The sequence below is a fragment of the Chenopodium album genome, chromosome 4, assembly GCF_948465745.1.
Source record: "Chenopodium album chromosome 4, dcCheAlbu1.1, whole genome shotgun sequence".
Classification (NCBI taxonomy): domain Eukaryota; kingdom Viridiplantae; phylum Streptophyta; class Magnoliopsida; order Caryophyllales; family Amaranthaceae; genus Chenopodium; species Chenopodium album.
This window is the reverse complement of record NC_137837.1, coordinates 78,912,807-78,929,635: the sequence shown is the minus strand read 5'-3', so window position 1 is coordinate 78,929,635 and position 16,829 is coordinate 78,912,807. Positions and strand designations below refer to the sequence as shown.

The 16,829-nt window shown below is 33.5% G+C and overlaps 2 protein-coding genes across 2 annotated transcripts; one reads left to right on the top strand and one right to left on the bottom strand.

Annotated features, from left to right (window-relative positions):
* Positions 1-22: 22 nt before the first annotated feature.
* Positions 23-6,507, bottom strand: LOC145629450 (uncharacterized). Its single transcript, XM_081682056.1, has 6 exons — positions 5,431-6,507; positions 4,425-4,504; positions 4,228-4,350; positions 2,104-2,916; positions 1,145-1,364; positions 23-1,041 (listed from the first exon to the last, which is right to left on the bottom strand). The coding sequence occupies exons 1-6, from the start codon at positions 5,711-5,713 to the stop codon at positions 341-343; spliced, it is 2,220 nt and encodes a 739-aa protein (XP_081538182.1). The 5' UTR covers positions 5,714-6,507; the 3' UTR covers positions 23-340.
* Positions 6,508-7,322: 815 nt separating this feature from the next.
* LOC145628297 (uncharacterized) lies at positions 7,323-11,672 on the top strand. The gene is made up of 4 exons (XM_081680588.1): positions 7,323-7,673; positions 7,744-7,975; positions 8,050-8,444; positions 11,598-11,672. The coding sequence occupies exons 1-4, from the start codon at positions 7,323-7,325 to the stop codon at positions 11,670-11,672; spliced, it is 1,053 nt and encodes a 350-aa protein (XP_081536714.1).
* Positions 11,673-16,829: the final 5,157 nt, after the last annotated feature.

Below are 16,829 nucleotides of genomic sequence, written 5' to 3'. Positions count from 1 at the left end.
TGTTGTTTGGAGTAACCAACAATGGCAAACATAAAGTGGTGCCTGAAAGTTTATTTCACTACGACTTTAAATCATACAAACTAGAAGTTCACCTTAACGTTACAACAGGAAACATAAAATCTAATTCACTCAAAAGGTACTCTATAACAGCTGGAATTTGATCCAAGGCAGTTCCTAGGAATTTAACTAAGAAAACCAATTTGGAAGACTCACCTAATTGCTGTACACCTGGGAGTATCGTCTCAAATGCAAGATCAAATGCCATCAACATCACCTCTCGCTCTCTACAGGAAATCTACACTAGTTTGTACAATAATTGTTTGAGGAACAGCTCTAGCCTCTAAGCGACACCTGTGGGTTCCAAAACTTCATCAGCCTGAGCAGCAGTTTCTACATCAGCCTGTGCAGCAGTTTCCACAACAGCCTGAGCAGCACTTTCCACATCAGCCTGAGCAGCACTTTCCACATCAGCCTGTGCGGCAGTTTCCAAATCAGCCTGTGCAGCAGTTTCCTCATCAGCGGTACCTGATTCACCCTCCTTACTACCATCATTTTCATCGTCAACGATTTTCTGATCATCAACATCACAGCACAAATTTTGCAAGCTGATATCATCACTCTTGTCATTGACATGGTTTTGCAAGCTGACATCATCACTTTTGTCATTGACTTGGTCTTGCAAGCTGATACCATCACTTTTGACATGGTCTTGGAAGCTAACATCATCACTTTTGTCATTGACATGATGACCAGCATTATGATCATCTTTGTCTGAAGAGGAAATTTGTTCGGCATGGCCAACAGAAGAAGCTGGAGCAGGCAAGTCAACTAAGTTATCCTCATTTTCATCATCTTTAATTTTGAGGGCAGAATCATCATCAGCATTTTCCTTCCCAAGGATTGAGACTATAGGTTGTGCTGTTTCAGCATTGATATCTGAAAGTATATTAGGATTTGCCTTAACATCAAACCATTCTCCACCCAACCAATCTCGGGAGATTCTTAGATCCTTTCTAGGTACATCTAAATACTTGTTCTCACCTGATGAAATAATAAGGTAGCATTAGAAAACATAGAGTAGGCACATAAACTGATTAACTTAATGCCTGATGACAAAAAGGGGAGATAAAGGGACGGCTAGTACCTGGAACATAAACCTGTACTTTATCATCTCTGACACTGTTAACTACATTTACAACACCTTCCCACCAGCCATCACTCCACCATGCATCCACAGGAGCTCCGATTCCAAATTCAACATCTACAGCATCGCTGATGGGAGGACAAGGCCTGATTGTAGGTCGTCCAGGACATCGCATGCCAAGCTTATCTGGTGCAGCCATCCTAAAAGCTGGAACCCATTCCTGGAATTTATCAAACAGCATAAATCAACAGTGTCGACATGTATAAGTTGTATCCTCAGAAAAAGTAAAGAACCAACCAACAATAGCACAGTACATAAAGACTATACTCCCTCCGATTTTTTAAGTGTTACACTTCGACCGGCACATAGTTTTAGGTGAATTAATTGACTTTACTTATAAAAAGATGTAAGTTAATAGTACTCTGTGAAGTCACAGTCTTGTTGCTAAAGCTCACTCAAAATATATTTTTTAATCCAGTAGCCCATTGAAGCAGTTGAAAAAGTTAATTTTCATCTCTAGACCACATCAAGATACTAATATACTATGCTGAGAAGAAATTCACTAGTTACCTAAAAAGGAAAGAGATCTTCAACCAAGAGAATCTCACAATCAATACAAAAATGCATTGCAAGTGATGTAACAGGAAGAACAAATCAACTGAAAGGAATGTAACACTAACACACAGCTAGCAAACATTTCAAGCATTGATTTAGTGATAGCCATGGTTTGCATAGCACTAAGACCATTACATTGTAATAGAGCATAAGACAACTAAATTTTAATCTAACTCAAACTTTAGCCAAACAGGGATTAGTATTTCCAACAGAACTAAATGGCCACTTGAATCTTATAACCTGCCAGAAACAATGCTCTTCAAGGAGAAAATCATTAAATGTCATTCCAGGCAGTCACTAAGCAACTCAATATGAATTAAATGCAAAAGACATTAATTGAGTACCTCAAGGTTTCCACATCCATCTTGGTCCTCCAGATCCCTATATTGGAGCTTCATCTGCTTTCGAGATATCTCCAAGACAGTACATCTAAACCAACAGCCTCGAATGCCACTGTCCTGGCACAGTAGCTCTATTTTGTCATCTACCTTAAAAAACTGGATGTGTGACCGCTGGAATTTCCCATTCTTCGAAGAAAACAACCTCTTATCGCCATCAATGTTACCATTCTTAGAAAATGGTCCACGCATAAATTTCTTCCTTTCAAAGCCTTCTGCACCATGAGTTGTCAAAAAGCTTTCTCTGTCCCCATAATTCCTTGTTCTCTTAGTCCCTTTTGCCCCATTATCATTTGATTCAAACATCTTAACTTTATTCCCAATCACCCCACGGCATACAGAGTCAGAATTCAGAAAGGAATCAGACTCTAAACAAGAAATAACAGGCTGATTATTATAACCCCGCAATTTCCTAAGATCAAATGGTTTAATTTTGTTACTTCTAAACTGACGACAGCAAAGATGTAGCTTTCCCAGCAAACCCTCTGGAAGGCCCTCTAAGCATTTTTCAAAATGCTCACGGGTTAAGACTATAGCAGGACCATCAACACACTCAACACTTATCACCTGCGTGTAAGGTGTAATATAAACTTCCTTCGGGTGAGCATTCCGTATACGAACTATACCCTTCACTTCTTGACTGTGATGAAACCATCTGACTTTAACTTTCTTCATCCCCTTCTTATCTTCATACATGTCCTCTAGATAGGCAACATAACAACTTCCCTCTTTAGCCATCACAAATACAAATGCTTGAACCTGAATAACAGCAAAGTAGAACCCATTAAAGTATTAGATTACAATCAAAATAACCCAAATGACTGAAAAGGTTACTTTCAAGTACAAAAGCCATGAAGATGTGAACCCATGACCCTTGCATGGTTGCATGTAACTAGTCAATATATGGAACTAAATTTTTCAAAAAGATAAGGAAATAAAAGTCGGGATCTTTTTCTTAATATTTGACAAGGCTCACTTTTCTCTCGTGAACCTAGTATAAGACTGTTATGAATTATGAGTGTTATGTAGTTCCTTAAATGGTCTGTAGATTGATACCTTTTGAGGCATAATCGTATATGACATGCATACTAGTTTTCTAGATAGTCTCTTGGTGGTCATCATAATTCTTAAATAGATTTGAAAGCACAGATAAAGTAGGAGTAAAGAAGGAAATTTCAGCAAGGGTCAAAGGCGTCAAGTGCATATTTGGCTGGCCACTGGGCAGGCAGCATAAGTTGGATTGATGAATGCAGGGGTTCGACATCTACCATTTCCAGAAATCAGCATGGATCACCATGCATATCGGCAAAACCATGGCATGCTATAGATACTGCTGCTAAAGTTGGTCCGTACACGACATATGACATGTAATAATGTAAATAATCTGCTACCTTGGACATTTTCTATGGTGTGAAGAGAAAGAGAGCTGTTTTCTCTCTTTTTCACGAGATTAGGGTTTCTAACAGGGCACTAAACAGTAAACACATCCAATGAGCACCATTGAGATCGTAAGAGCCGGGGAATCAATTATCTTTGCACTCATTGATATAGTGAATAGCAACCACCTTTTACAGTGTGTTTGGATAAAAACAAAAAAAGGGGGGGGGGGGGGGGGGGGGTAGGAAATGAAAAAGAAAGGGGGGAGGGGGGAATGAGAAGGGGAGGCGAAAATAATGATTTTTCCTTCCAAATCTCTCCATTGTTGGAGAGATCAATGTCGTACAATTTAATCCCTTCATTTTTCTCCCCTTCAATTCCCTTCCTTCCTCATTTGTTATACAAATGAAAGATACTTCATCCCTCCATTTCCTTCAATCCAAACAAAAGGTTTTAGATGAAGTTTTATCCATCTTACAAAGGTTCCCATAAGATAGGTGTATTCACTCTTGATCTTGAATTTATTCTTGATTACTTGGTTTCAACATTGATTGAGATTGGGTTAAGTCCCCAATGTTCCATATCCCATAGGAATAGCAAACTTGGGTGGGGGTGGGGGATCCAATGAACATTTAAGAATCTAATTCTCGTGATATTACATATTGGACTTTACAGAAAACAACAAATACTTACCGCTATTGTAGTGCCATTCCTGCAAAATGCTGGGTAGTGTTTTAGCTGCTTTCCACAAGTCCATGCAGCACCTATCCACATAACATCTGAGTAGGATTGCTTCAAGTTTTTAACCCGACGATCCTGAAATAATTCAGGATATTTGAATCAGTAAATTGGTGTTAAAAAGAAGCTGTTATAAAGGCTCATGGATTTACCACTTTGTCTGTAGTGAAATATTGAGCACTTAATAGCTCAGAAGATCCTAGAGAATGGGTTGAATCACCACTTGGAGAATCTGTCATGATCAGAAGTAAAAGATAATTATCTGTTCATAATTCATCATTGACAGTTACTGAAAGGTAAAAGTGAGCATATTGCAGAAAAGCTAATGTTTTATGAGGGTCTCGACTGCTATAGCAGGGACACTTCAGGTCTCTAGGGTATGTGCAATGCTGCTATGTAATGTAATGGATTAAAGACCATATGCTCCATCTACAACCTAAACCATGGGAAAATCATTTTAACCAGGAGATTCCTATCTTGCATCATAGAGCATTGAAAAGCAGCCCATAAGTTGCCCAGGTTCAGATCTAACCAAATTTTATAATGTATTAATACACTTAATTTTAATTAATATGTGCAAGAGACATAAAGGGAAAAGGGGGTAGACTTCATCATACTTATCAAGAAAAATAGAAACACAACATTATTTTCTCTGCTCATTGAATAAGATTAAAATCCATAAATTTATAAGGTGCAAACTTCGGATAAATATTCTTCTATTGTTGCATTGATCTTTTTTCTAAAAGGGAGTGTGATCAGGATGACTAAGGTTGGATAGGTAACATCAAATACCCGAACTAAAAAGTAGGAAAAGCACCAAGTTACAACTTTATTCAAATGCCACCATAGACCATACCATAAGCAATGAAGATCAAGGCAATCATGATACATCAAGATTCGGCATATCCAAATCTTTAGAACAACACCATTGATACAAGGTAAACCTCATATCTTTCATCTTAATACTACTTAACTTTCACTTATCCATTCTCTCTCTCTCTCCCCCCCCCCCCCCCCCCCCCAAGAAGATCGAAGCAATCAAGTTCAGGACAACCACAATCAGCACCATCTAACTATCAAATATTCACAAGCCAACCATCAACAACATAATGCATACATCACAAACATAAAATCAAGGTAAAAGCGCGAATGGATCACCTGCTTGTTGCTGCTTGGCCAGCAGGGATGTAAGCCAGTCAACCACCTCCCTTCTTGATCTCCATTTAAACCCAGCTTGCACAGGATTATCAGTGCCAGAATAACTCAAAAAATCCTCAGCAACAACATAAACCATGTGCCTAAGACTCCTCTCAGTGCCAACCACAGCAAGTATAGATTTCCCACAATAATCTTTCAATAAATAATGAACAATCCTGCTTCCTCTCTCCTGAGAGACAAATTCTTCCCTCCACTCCACAAAAATTACACCGTTTTCCGCCATTTGCCCAAAAAAACTCACAATATCAATCAAATTCCCCAAACAAACCCTAATTACACCTCTCAGGGGCAAAAATCTACACTATCCAACCCAAATAATTTATCTTTCCAATCAGCTAAATAATACAACAACATGTAACTAAAACTACAACAAATGGGGGTATTTTCCCAAATTAAACCAGAAACCTACCAATGTTAAACCCTAAAAACCACAATAAAATCCCAGCTGAAAGTGAATTAACACAAAAAATTAAAATCATGGGTTTTGCTCCCAAATGCATATAGATTCAACAACAACAAAGAGATCAAGAGAATTACAGCCAGATCACAAGAATAGAAGGTGGGCACCCAGTAAAAATCCCTTCTTAAATGCTAAAGACTTGATTTTGACATCATTTTCAGCTACAAATCATCAAGAAAATGAGATGGGCACACTCTTTTCTGGAATTAAACATGAAAATTAGGGGCTTTAGAAGCTCAAATTGAGACAATATTCATAATAAGGGGCAAATTAGAATTGTAGCTCAAAGAAAAGGGGATTAAAAATGTAATCTTTTAATGGTTGTAATAAAAAATTGGAAGTAGGTGAGTGAGTGAAGAGAGAGAAAAGCATGAGAAGTGAAAATGGAGGAGCAGCAGATGGGTCTTAGGTAAGCCATGGAAATGGTGATTTGAGTTATGAGAGTTGCAGAAATGGAGGAATTTGAGACATGTCATGAAAATGTACCTTCAGCTGAGGAGAGAGAAGAATTTGGAAAGGATCATAAAAGGATTTTTTTTTTTTTTTTTTTTTTGGAATCTTTTTTTTTAAAGCATTATTTTGACCGACGATATGAAAAGTTTATTGGATGATGATCATCTCCTAAAAATCTTTACTCTTTAGAGATCGCCATTGGGTCGGGTCAACCCAACCCTGATCCATACTTCGACTTGGATCTTTTATTAGGGGCAAGACTAATGGGTTGGACGGGTTTGATTTTAAGGTCAAGTATGAGTTATCCAAACAGCATATGTCCTCAAAAAAAAAAAAAAAAAAAAATGTTAGTATCTGCATATCATAAATGATTAAATGGGTCAATTCGAGTTGTATTTTGGTTGATTGGATTCGTTTAAGTTGGTTTTGGTTCCTCTAAATAACTTTTAGTCAAATTTAGGGCCTGTTCCGTTTGACTGAACTGAACTGAACTGAACTGAACTGAACTGAACTGAACTGAACCGAGCTGAACTGAACTTATTAATTAGTGATTTTTAACTACGGATTAGTGATCTTTTATTATTTATTGATATTTATTACTATACATATGTGTATATACAAATGTACATATTAAAATATTTACGAAAAATATACTATATAATTATAATTATAAAATGTATGGAAAATATATTATAAAATGTATGGAAAATATATTAAAAACTTGAAACCTCTAAACATTTTAAACACATATACTATTTAATTCAAAAATAAAATAGTATTAGGACAAAAGAACACAAAACACTTACATGTATCTAACCCATTTAAACAAATTTTAAATAAAATAATATATATATAAAAATAAAAATAAAAAAAACCAACAAAACACCCTAACTAACCCACGAGCCAATGGATTCATAGGATGGTGACAGGCCATCATAATTTGTGTAAAGAGCAACTTCGGCTAAGTAGAGAAATATTTATAAGTCTTGCTAATGTCCTCAGAGCACAACAATTGTTGACAGATGGTTCTGGTAAACATATGCACATTGAAGAGCAACTTGGGATAGGTTTGTACATGCTTGCCAAACCTGCTTCTGTTCGTGATGCTGCTGAAAGATTTCAACATGGGGTATCTACTATTTCGAGGTATTTCCACAAAGTGTTAGAGGCATTGCAGACATTGTCAACTCAAATAATTCGACCTTATCAAAGTTTGAATGAAACATCTCCTGAAATTCAAAACAACAACAAACTCTGGCCTTTCTTTAAGGTACACATTCACATTAAATTTTCAAGATGATTAGTGTCTATGTAATAACCTTGTTCACTTTTGTGCTTAGGATTGTATTGGTGCCATTGATGGTACCCTCATACATGCAGTTGTTTCCGATGCTATGGGCAAGGCCCACAGAGATCGAAAAGGGGATAAATCATGGAATGTGATGGCAGTGTGTTCACATAACATGTTGTTTACTCACATCAACGTAGGCTACGAAGGCAGTGCACATGATAGCACCGTTTGGAAGCGAAGTTTAGGAGAAGCAAGAATGGGATTCCCTCATCCACCGCCTGGTACAAACTAAATTTCATGAATAAAATGGGAAAATTTATTAGTTTCGTTAACTAACATTATCATTATTGCACAGGAAAATACTATGTAGTTGATTCAGCGTATCCTAATACACTCGGGTACTTAAGTCCCCATACAGGACGTGATTTGAGGTATCATTTGCCTGATTTCAAGAGATCAGGTCCTCCACAAGGAATGTTTGAGCATTTCAATTACCTACACTCGTCTTGTCGAAATGTAATTGAGCGGATTTTTGCAATTCTGAAAAATAGGTGGAAGGTTCTACAACCTAAATTGATGCCGCAAATGGAATTACGTTTTCAGTTGCAAATAATCGTTGCTTGTTGTACTCTACACAATTTTATTCGTTTACATGAACTAGGGATTCCAATCACGCACCAAGTTGAAGTCATGGAGCGAAGAGAAGATCATACTATGTACGATCCTAACAGAAAAGCAGCTATGGATATTGTACGACAAGAAATAACTGATCAGATATGGGAGTTAGTTCAGAGGAATGCCGAGGTAATGGAGGAGTTTGGTGGACAAGAAGAAGACGAAGAACTAACTGACTATGAAAATTAGTTTAAGTTGTGTAGTACTCTAATTTTCTCAATGAGATTAACATTAGAAATATGTTTCACAAAAATAGAACCATTTGAACAATGAATTGTATCAATATTATTATTGTTATTATCATTATTATTAATTATTGATAATTATTATTATTATTTATTGATTATTATTATTAGTATTATTAGTATTATTATTATTAATATTATTGTTAATATTATTATTATTATTATTATTATTATTATTATTATTATTATTATTATTATTATTATTATTATTATTATTATTATTATTATTATTATTTTTGATGTTGTTGTCGTTGAATAAGAGCTTAAAAGAATGAAATTTGGCTTTATATCATTAGCAATATCATTAGACATAAATTAAGAGCTGAGCTGAACTGAACTGAACTGAACTGAACTGAACTGAACTGAACTGAACTGAGCTGAACTGAACTGAACTGAACTGAACTGAACTGAACTGAACTGAACTGAGCTGAACTGAACTGAGCTGAACTGAACTGAACTGAACTGAACTGAACTGAATTTCAACGGAACAGAACAGACCCTTAGATTAGATTATCGAGTACAATCATAATTCAACTTGTCTTATATTGATTGTTTCATCTTTTGGGTTGGATTGTGGCTCAAACTTCCCACAATCCCACCATCAATCTACACGGGTATGGGTGCGCAAATTAATTTATGCTCGAAAAGATAGTCATTCAGCTCAAAATTCAATTAGACACTGTATTTTACCTTCTTTTTTTTATATAAATATGATTTGACTCGTCCTATGAATCTATGTTCACCATAGTCAAACTATGATCTGTTATTTTTTTATATATAGAAATTTCATTTGGGTCAATAGTAATTAGTACGAGTAGTAAACAAAAATTAAATAAATTGATAAATTGATTAAATTCCTAATACTTCGTAATTTCGTATCATTCATCTCAGGATAGAGGTTTTTTTTTTCTTTTTTATTTTTTGGGTCAAAATCAAGCTTATAAGTCAGCATGCATTGGGCCATACTATTAGCATGGATAAAATATAGAGCATGAATGGATATAGACGTATAGTCCAAGAAAGTCTACTGTGATAAGAAGCCTTTCTTCAGCTCAAAGGTCCACTAAAATAATATGATCAAATTTAGTTTCTAGGTTCGAGCATTGCCATAGGTTAATTTATTTATTTTCACTCATCTGTACTGTACACATTAGAGTTTTTTGCCCGGAGGGAATTTTCCTTCTTAAACTCTATGTGTTGTTTTTCTTTAGAATCATTAATTTGCCTAGAAATTTAATTGTATTTATTTATTAATATATTTATTTTAAAACTATTATTATAATTGACTATTGTATTATAATTTTCTAGAGACTTCAGTATTTCAACTTATGGCTCAAAAATTATCTAATTAGTTACGTAGTACGGAGTATTAACAATAAAAGAAAAACTCAAGTATTGTAAGAGCTAGCCCAAATATCTCAACATGAGATATATTGATGTATCTCAAAATGACATATTTGTATATAAGAAGAATTATATGAATTTTTAAATTTTTTTTTGTACAATTTCTTTTATGTTTTCTTCTTCCTACCCCATCTTTTTCATCATCATCTTCATCATGCTTCATTGTCACCAGTACTCACCACCATATTGTTGGCGGCTTTACCGCTAATTAAACTAAAGCCCCAACTATAAAGGAAGAAAAGAAGAGCAAGGTTAATCCTTACGGGGAATGTTTAGGTCGTCCTCCATTGAAGCCCCTTGAAGCTCTTCCATTTCTCCATTGAAGTCTTCCATTTTTTTGTTGAAGTTCTTCAATGCTCCATTGAAGCCTTCTACTATAGCTTTAAAATACAGATTTTTTGACAAAATTACAAAATTAACTCAAGTTACGCACTGAAAATGATGAATTTGCCTCTTTGAGATACATATCATGTATCTCATGTAGAGATACTTGTATTTTCTCGTATATTGTAAGGTACAAGTACTAAGGTTTAGTGGTTAACTCTTTAATACATGAGTATATAAACTGTTGGTCATAAAATCAAATTTTGTACAGGCTAAACACCTTATAATTTTACCCAAAGGGATACAAAACAATTTCATATTCACTTTTTTTTTTTTTTTAAATCTCATCATTATGACTATTTAATTTTTGACCAACTCACTACTACATAAAATGGCAAAGAGATCCGTTAAAATATGCTTGAGAGACCGCCTTACAATGGGTCTCTATCTGAGGGATCTGTTTGATAAAGAGACCCGTTCCTTAAAGGGGTCTGTTTGTGAGGACAAAGAGACCCGTCTTTAGTGACAGCGGGTCTGTTACATAAGTTTGAAAATTGATAATTCAGAAGGAAAAAAGACCAGTTGATTGAGATAAGGGGTCTGTTTGGTGGTATCAAATAGACCTGTCATGTCAATTAACGGGTTTCTTTGTTCTTTGTTTTTATTAAAAAAATAGAAATTTGCTTTTGACGTGGTTTGCATTACTTCTTTTACTATCTTAAGCTTCTAACCCCATAAGATTTTCATCTTTCCACTCTCGCTCTTCAATTTCTTATGTCTTCTCACCGTTTTACACTCCGTATTACATACCTCTCTTACTTCATCTAATTTTTTCTTACACACTTACCACATCAATTTTTTTGCGCACAAATAATAAAATTAATTTAAAGAACTATATATTGAAAACAAAGATAGTAAGTAGTATGTACTTGTTTTCAATATACTTACTATTGGGACATATAGTATCCAAATATATCTCATTTAGAGGAATGGAGTTGAAGTAGTTGAATGAGCGATTAAAATATGCATTCTTGATTTCTGGAGGTGTTACACATAACGAAGAACATGTAATATTTTATTGTTTTCTTCGACTCCTAAAAATATAATACATAATTTTTCAACAATAAATAAACTTTTTTTAATCAATAAAATCGAGAACTATTATGTCATCCTTTTTTTTTTTTTTTTTTGACAGCTGTGAAACAAGTTAAGAGAACATAAGACTCCTACGTCCCTTTCCTGGCTTTATATCCAGGTCATGAGCTCTAGACGTAACACTCCTAGGGACTTAACAACAACAGAAATAGGTATAATGAGAACTGAGAAGTAGGATTTCCTTGATCAAATTCCTTAACTCTTTTGGTGCCTGTGCTGGGTCTTCAAGTGCTCTGACACTTAGCTTGCTATCTATTCTGATCTCCGATTGTTGTTATGTCATCCTTACAACATGTTTGAATCATGAAAAATCAATCGTAACTAACTAAAGTCTTAACAAGATAAACTATCACTACATATAGCAAAACACTAGTCAATATCCTCTCAACAACCTACACTAGTTCATCATAATTTTTTGAAGCATGGCATTCAACTTATTGAAGATGGGGAAGTCCATACCCAATAAATATAAAGTAACAATAAATTACTCAATCAAACATGGGTGAGATGGATTTGGTGATGATGAGCCAAGAATGAGAAAGCATATCAAGGGAGAGGGAAAAAAAAAGTCAAGTAAATGCTCTTTGAGTCCCCCGTAATATTCCATAGCTTTGCTAGGTTTGACATAACTTTAATCCGATTGAATACTAAAAATACGAGATTTTAAGTGGCTTCTTATATTTTTCGAGGTGCAAATTCAAATGCTTCAAATTAAAATTTAAAATGATCAAGCTAAGACAATTTTAAATAAGATTGCTCTCCTATATTCCCAAATTATTTCACAATCATTGAGTTAACTAATCCCAACATAAAGAATCTCTCATATAAAAATCAATGTACAACAACTTATCTATATCACACAAAAATATCAAATGCGGCGACCACAAACTCCAAAAGAGTGGAGCAAAATCATCAAAAGTGCCAATGAATAGAAAAAAGCAAACACATCAAAATTAGTTCCCTTTTTTATGAAAGTTACCAAAAATAATCAAAAGAAAACACTAAATTTCAATTGAGAAGAATTTTAAGTTGTACAACTATTTGTTGCGTATCTTAAGAAGATTCCACACAAATATTGGCTCCTTAGGTGCATGAATGGGCGGTCACTAGACTCCACATACAATTTAAATCAAGTTTATTAATCAAAAATTCAAATATATATAAGAGGTCAATATTCTTTTAGGCATTTTGCGGTGAAGTGAGAATGATAGTGATATGTGCATATGTCCCATATTAATAAAGATGCATCATGTACATCTTGTTTGCTATCTAAAGAGAAGGGTGTAGTCTTGTTTTGACTAGAAAAATACTAGACGTAATACGTTACATCTTCCGTTGTTAAGTAATACGGAGTACTAAGTAGTATTTGTCTGAAGATATGAATTCTATGTCATGTAATATACTTGTATATTGTGTGATGTAATAATAAAAATAGAATAAAAAGACTGATAATGATAAATAAGATTCATTTTCAAGTCAATATGTGCTCATTTGGTTATATATTTGCAATTTTTTTTTATAATATAATGATCTTAATTAAAGTCGAATATGATTTTTTATAAAAAAAAACGTAAGTACCTTTTGTGTTGATTGATACTCCGTAAATGTGAGAGGATTCTTCCTTTCTTTTTAAAGCTTTATTCTCCCTTTCCTTATGTCATGCCTCACCTACTTAAAAACAAACTTCATTAAAAATCTCTACATAATCTACCTCTCATAAGAAAACAAATACGTAGAAAATTATTTTCCTAGTTTGTGTTTTGTAATACGTATTGTTTTTATTGTTGTTATCAATCTTAATGGTTAGGCGATAATGCAATATTATAGTTAGTTCACACTCATTTCTAATAGTGAGACTCAATCTCTAACTAGGAGGGATGCTATATATTCATTGATTCAAGAAGTATTGAAATAGGAAGGAAGCAAATTGAAGACAACTTACCTAAAACATACTTAAGAAATAGATTAGCTCTAATTGCTGTTTACTTTATTAAAGCAGCCCACTAATTAAATTATGCTACAATGATGATAGTCATGATACTATGAACTTAATTAATCTATGATTGACTTGGGATTATTAGAAGGAAAAGGGAAAAAAGGTTACATAGTGATATGTTTGACTCTCTTCAACACTATAAAGTTGAATAGAATATTTTGATCAAAGCTCCTATGTAGTATACTAGTATATATAGCTCCGTATGACTATTTATTTAAATAGTTGTAAAAGCTTATATTTGTATGTAATCAATACATGAATCTTAAGACAAAATGCATTAGCCTGTTTTTTTTTTTTTTTTTTTTTTTTTTTTTTTTTTTTTTTAATTGATATTACAAAGGTTTATATTATGAACTAATATTTGTGAATTCTTATCTAAATTATGAATATTTTAATTTTAATTTCCCATAAAAAACTTAAAATGTATATCGGATGATTTATAATGTCTTAAAAATAATAAAAGTCAATTAAACTGACTAAAATTTATGAACATTTGATAAGACCGTCTTACAGAAGACAATCCAAGAGGCCATGACTCCATTAATCCATTTCTTATCACGGCAGTTATGGCGTCAACAAACAATAGATACCTTTTGGTGGGGAATTTGAAAATCGTGTAATAATATTCCTTCAAGATACTCTACGGTGTCTATTCTTGACCATTAGACCTATTTTTGTGCAAGTGTTTCATCACCACGTCACCTCATACGTAACCACCTTTCTCATTTTATTTATTGAATTATTGTTGTTGGTCAGTCGATATAACTTGGGGAAATCCAATTATTGCACAATTTGTGGCAACTCATTAGATTAGTAGGATGTGGGCTTGTTAGACTTGACCCGATCTGATTTGAAGTGTTAATTCAACCCAAATTTATCTAAAAAGTATCCTAAGAATAGTATGTTATGACTAAAAGTTCTAATACTTTTAAGTAAAAATAGGGTCGTCACGATTCATTGACAATTTGTAAACAAATGTTGATATGTAGATAAGTTTAATTTTGAGATTTCGTTGAAAACTGATTAACTTATTTTAGATGAACGTTTGAGTACAGATTGAAGGGAGTGCAAGTATTAGAATCACAAACTCTAGTAATATTAGGATAAAGTTGTCATTTGGTTAGAATCTCACAAGTCACAACCAAATAATTGTACGTCTGGACCTAATAAACTTCATATTTTACGGAGTCAACAAACTTATTGAATCAACTCTTTACTAGAACCAAAACTCTTTTTACCAAGCAATAATAATTAAATATGTTCAACATATGCTCTAATTATAATTTTAAACATTCAATAATGGCTCAATGCCAACTACGTGATCAGAGTCAAAGGAGGGTACAATGTTTATCTTATATACACAAAGCTAGGCCAATCTTAGTCGGGGCGAGTTGGTTTCTAGACCCCTAAATCTTTCCTAACTAATTGGTAGTAACTTACAAGTAGTATACTATGATGCCTTGTAATGAGTATAGAAAATTGTGGCATAATGATCAAGGGTCTGTTCTCTTACATTGAAATTCAGTTCAGCTCAGCTCAGTTCAGTTCAGTTCAGTTCAGCTCCTAATTTCCTTCTCTTATAAAATATTCAGTTCAGTTCAGCTCAGCTCAATTCAGTGTAGTTCAGCTCAGTTGAGTTCAATCAATGAGAACTGGCCCTAAGTATAATTGTTCTGAACAAAAAAGTTAGAAAATCAAACTTTAAAGTTTAAACCCCCTATTATGGTTCAAAATCCGCCACCGATTTTAAACAGTTAAACATGCTTGTACTTCGTAAGATTTCAGAATTGTGTATCATATTATTGAGACCAATCAAATAGTCGGAGAAATTAAGATTTGAGTAATCATTGTTAAAACATTTAGCTAATGTGGAGAAAAAAATCAACAAGTAGTAAGTACATATGCATCATTCGTATGAAATTATCTGACAGGCAAACCCATAAACTAGTGATAGAACTCAATTCCGTGAGTATCACGTGTTAGTAGAGAATGCACGTGTCGCCAACAACAAGTGGATGAAAAGCCAAATGACAAGAATTAGATCAAACAATCTCACTTCACATTATCTTGTTAAGGTTTTTCACCGAGGACTTAAAACCGCCGATCTATCCATTTTATCCGCGGATGGGCAGCAGCCGGTCGGGTGACAACTCGACTTTTTATTTTTATTTTTATTTTTAATCAAATACATAGTTTAACCAATTTTTAGTGAAAATTGAATATATTGTGGTTAATCAACTTTAATGTGTAACGTAAAACCTCTATCAGCTAAACAACCACTTCATATAATTATACGTACCAGTACTTGATAACCTAGTGAAAAAACAATTTGGAATATACATTACAACAGCTATTTTATTCATATTTTCAAAGTTCATATGCATGAGAAGTCAAGACTTCACATTATTTTTAAAGAGCTTTGGTTATTGTAGAGTTGAGAAAGACTTGTACTCGTATTTAATAAGAAAAATGTAATTATCATGATCAGTTTGATGATTCATAGAGGAGATTTGAAGGTTGTCGACATATGATGCAAAAATGTTGCAAGCTCACTTATTCACTTTTTACATACTCGTATCAATTAAGCAAATAATTTAGAGTGCAACTTGCAAGAAACACTTTCAAGTAGACTTTCCTATTTATTACTAATTAACTTCACAAGTTTTCAATTTATTACTTTTCTGAACTTTTTTCATACTTTAGTATGTTGTTTTTTTGTTGATTGCGCTTTGAAATTCATGGATAATGTTTCAAATATTAGTCATAATTTCCCACTATTACAAAAATTAGTCATGGATTCGTTTGGCGATAATTATTTATAAAAGTTAATTATTTTTTTTACTCGGTCATGCTTAATATTGAAATATTGATGTTTACATATTTGCACATATTTAAATTTAAAGTTTTAAAACAAATACCTTAAAATCTGACCAATGATATGATTTTGTCTAACAGTATACGAGTATATGATTTATGTATTATCCACTAGCTTTATAATGTATTTTGAAATTAAGAGATATAATTTTACTGTACTAAATTACACTAATATGTGATCGATATACAAATAATATGAAACTCAATATAGTATATGGAAGGTATTTGAGATACTTATTATTATGTAGTACTTCATGTTTGTTGGTAAAAATAAAACATGTAGTACAAGTTTTGATCTTGATCAACCAATCCATTTGACTATTTAAAAGTACGAAGTAAATTAGGGTTACATACATGCATCTCATGATTAATAGCTTTTGGAACAATGAATTTCATTTGATTGATTTTCAAACATTAGATTTCTTCACCTCATAAAACTCAGTGCAACTAAATTTGGAACAA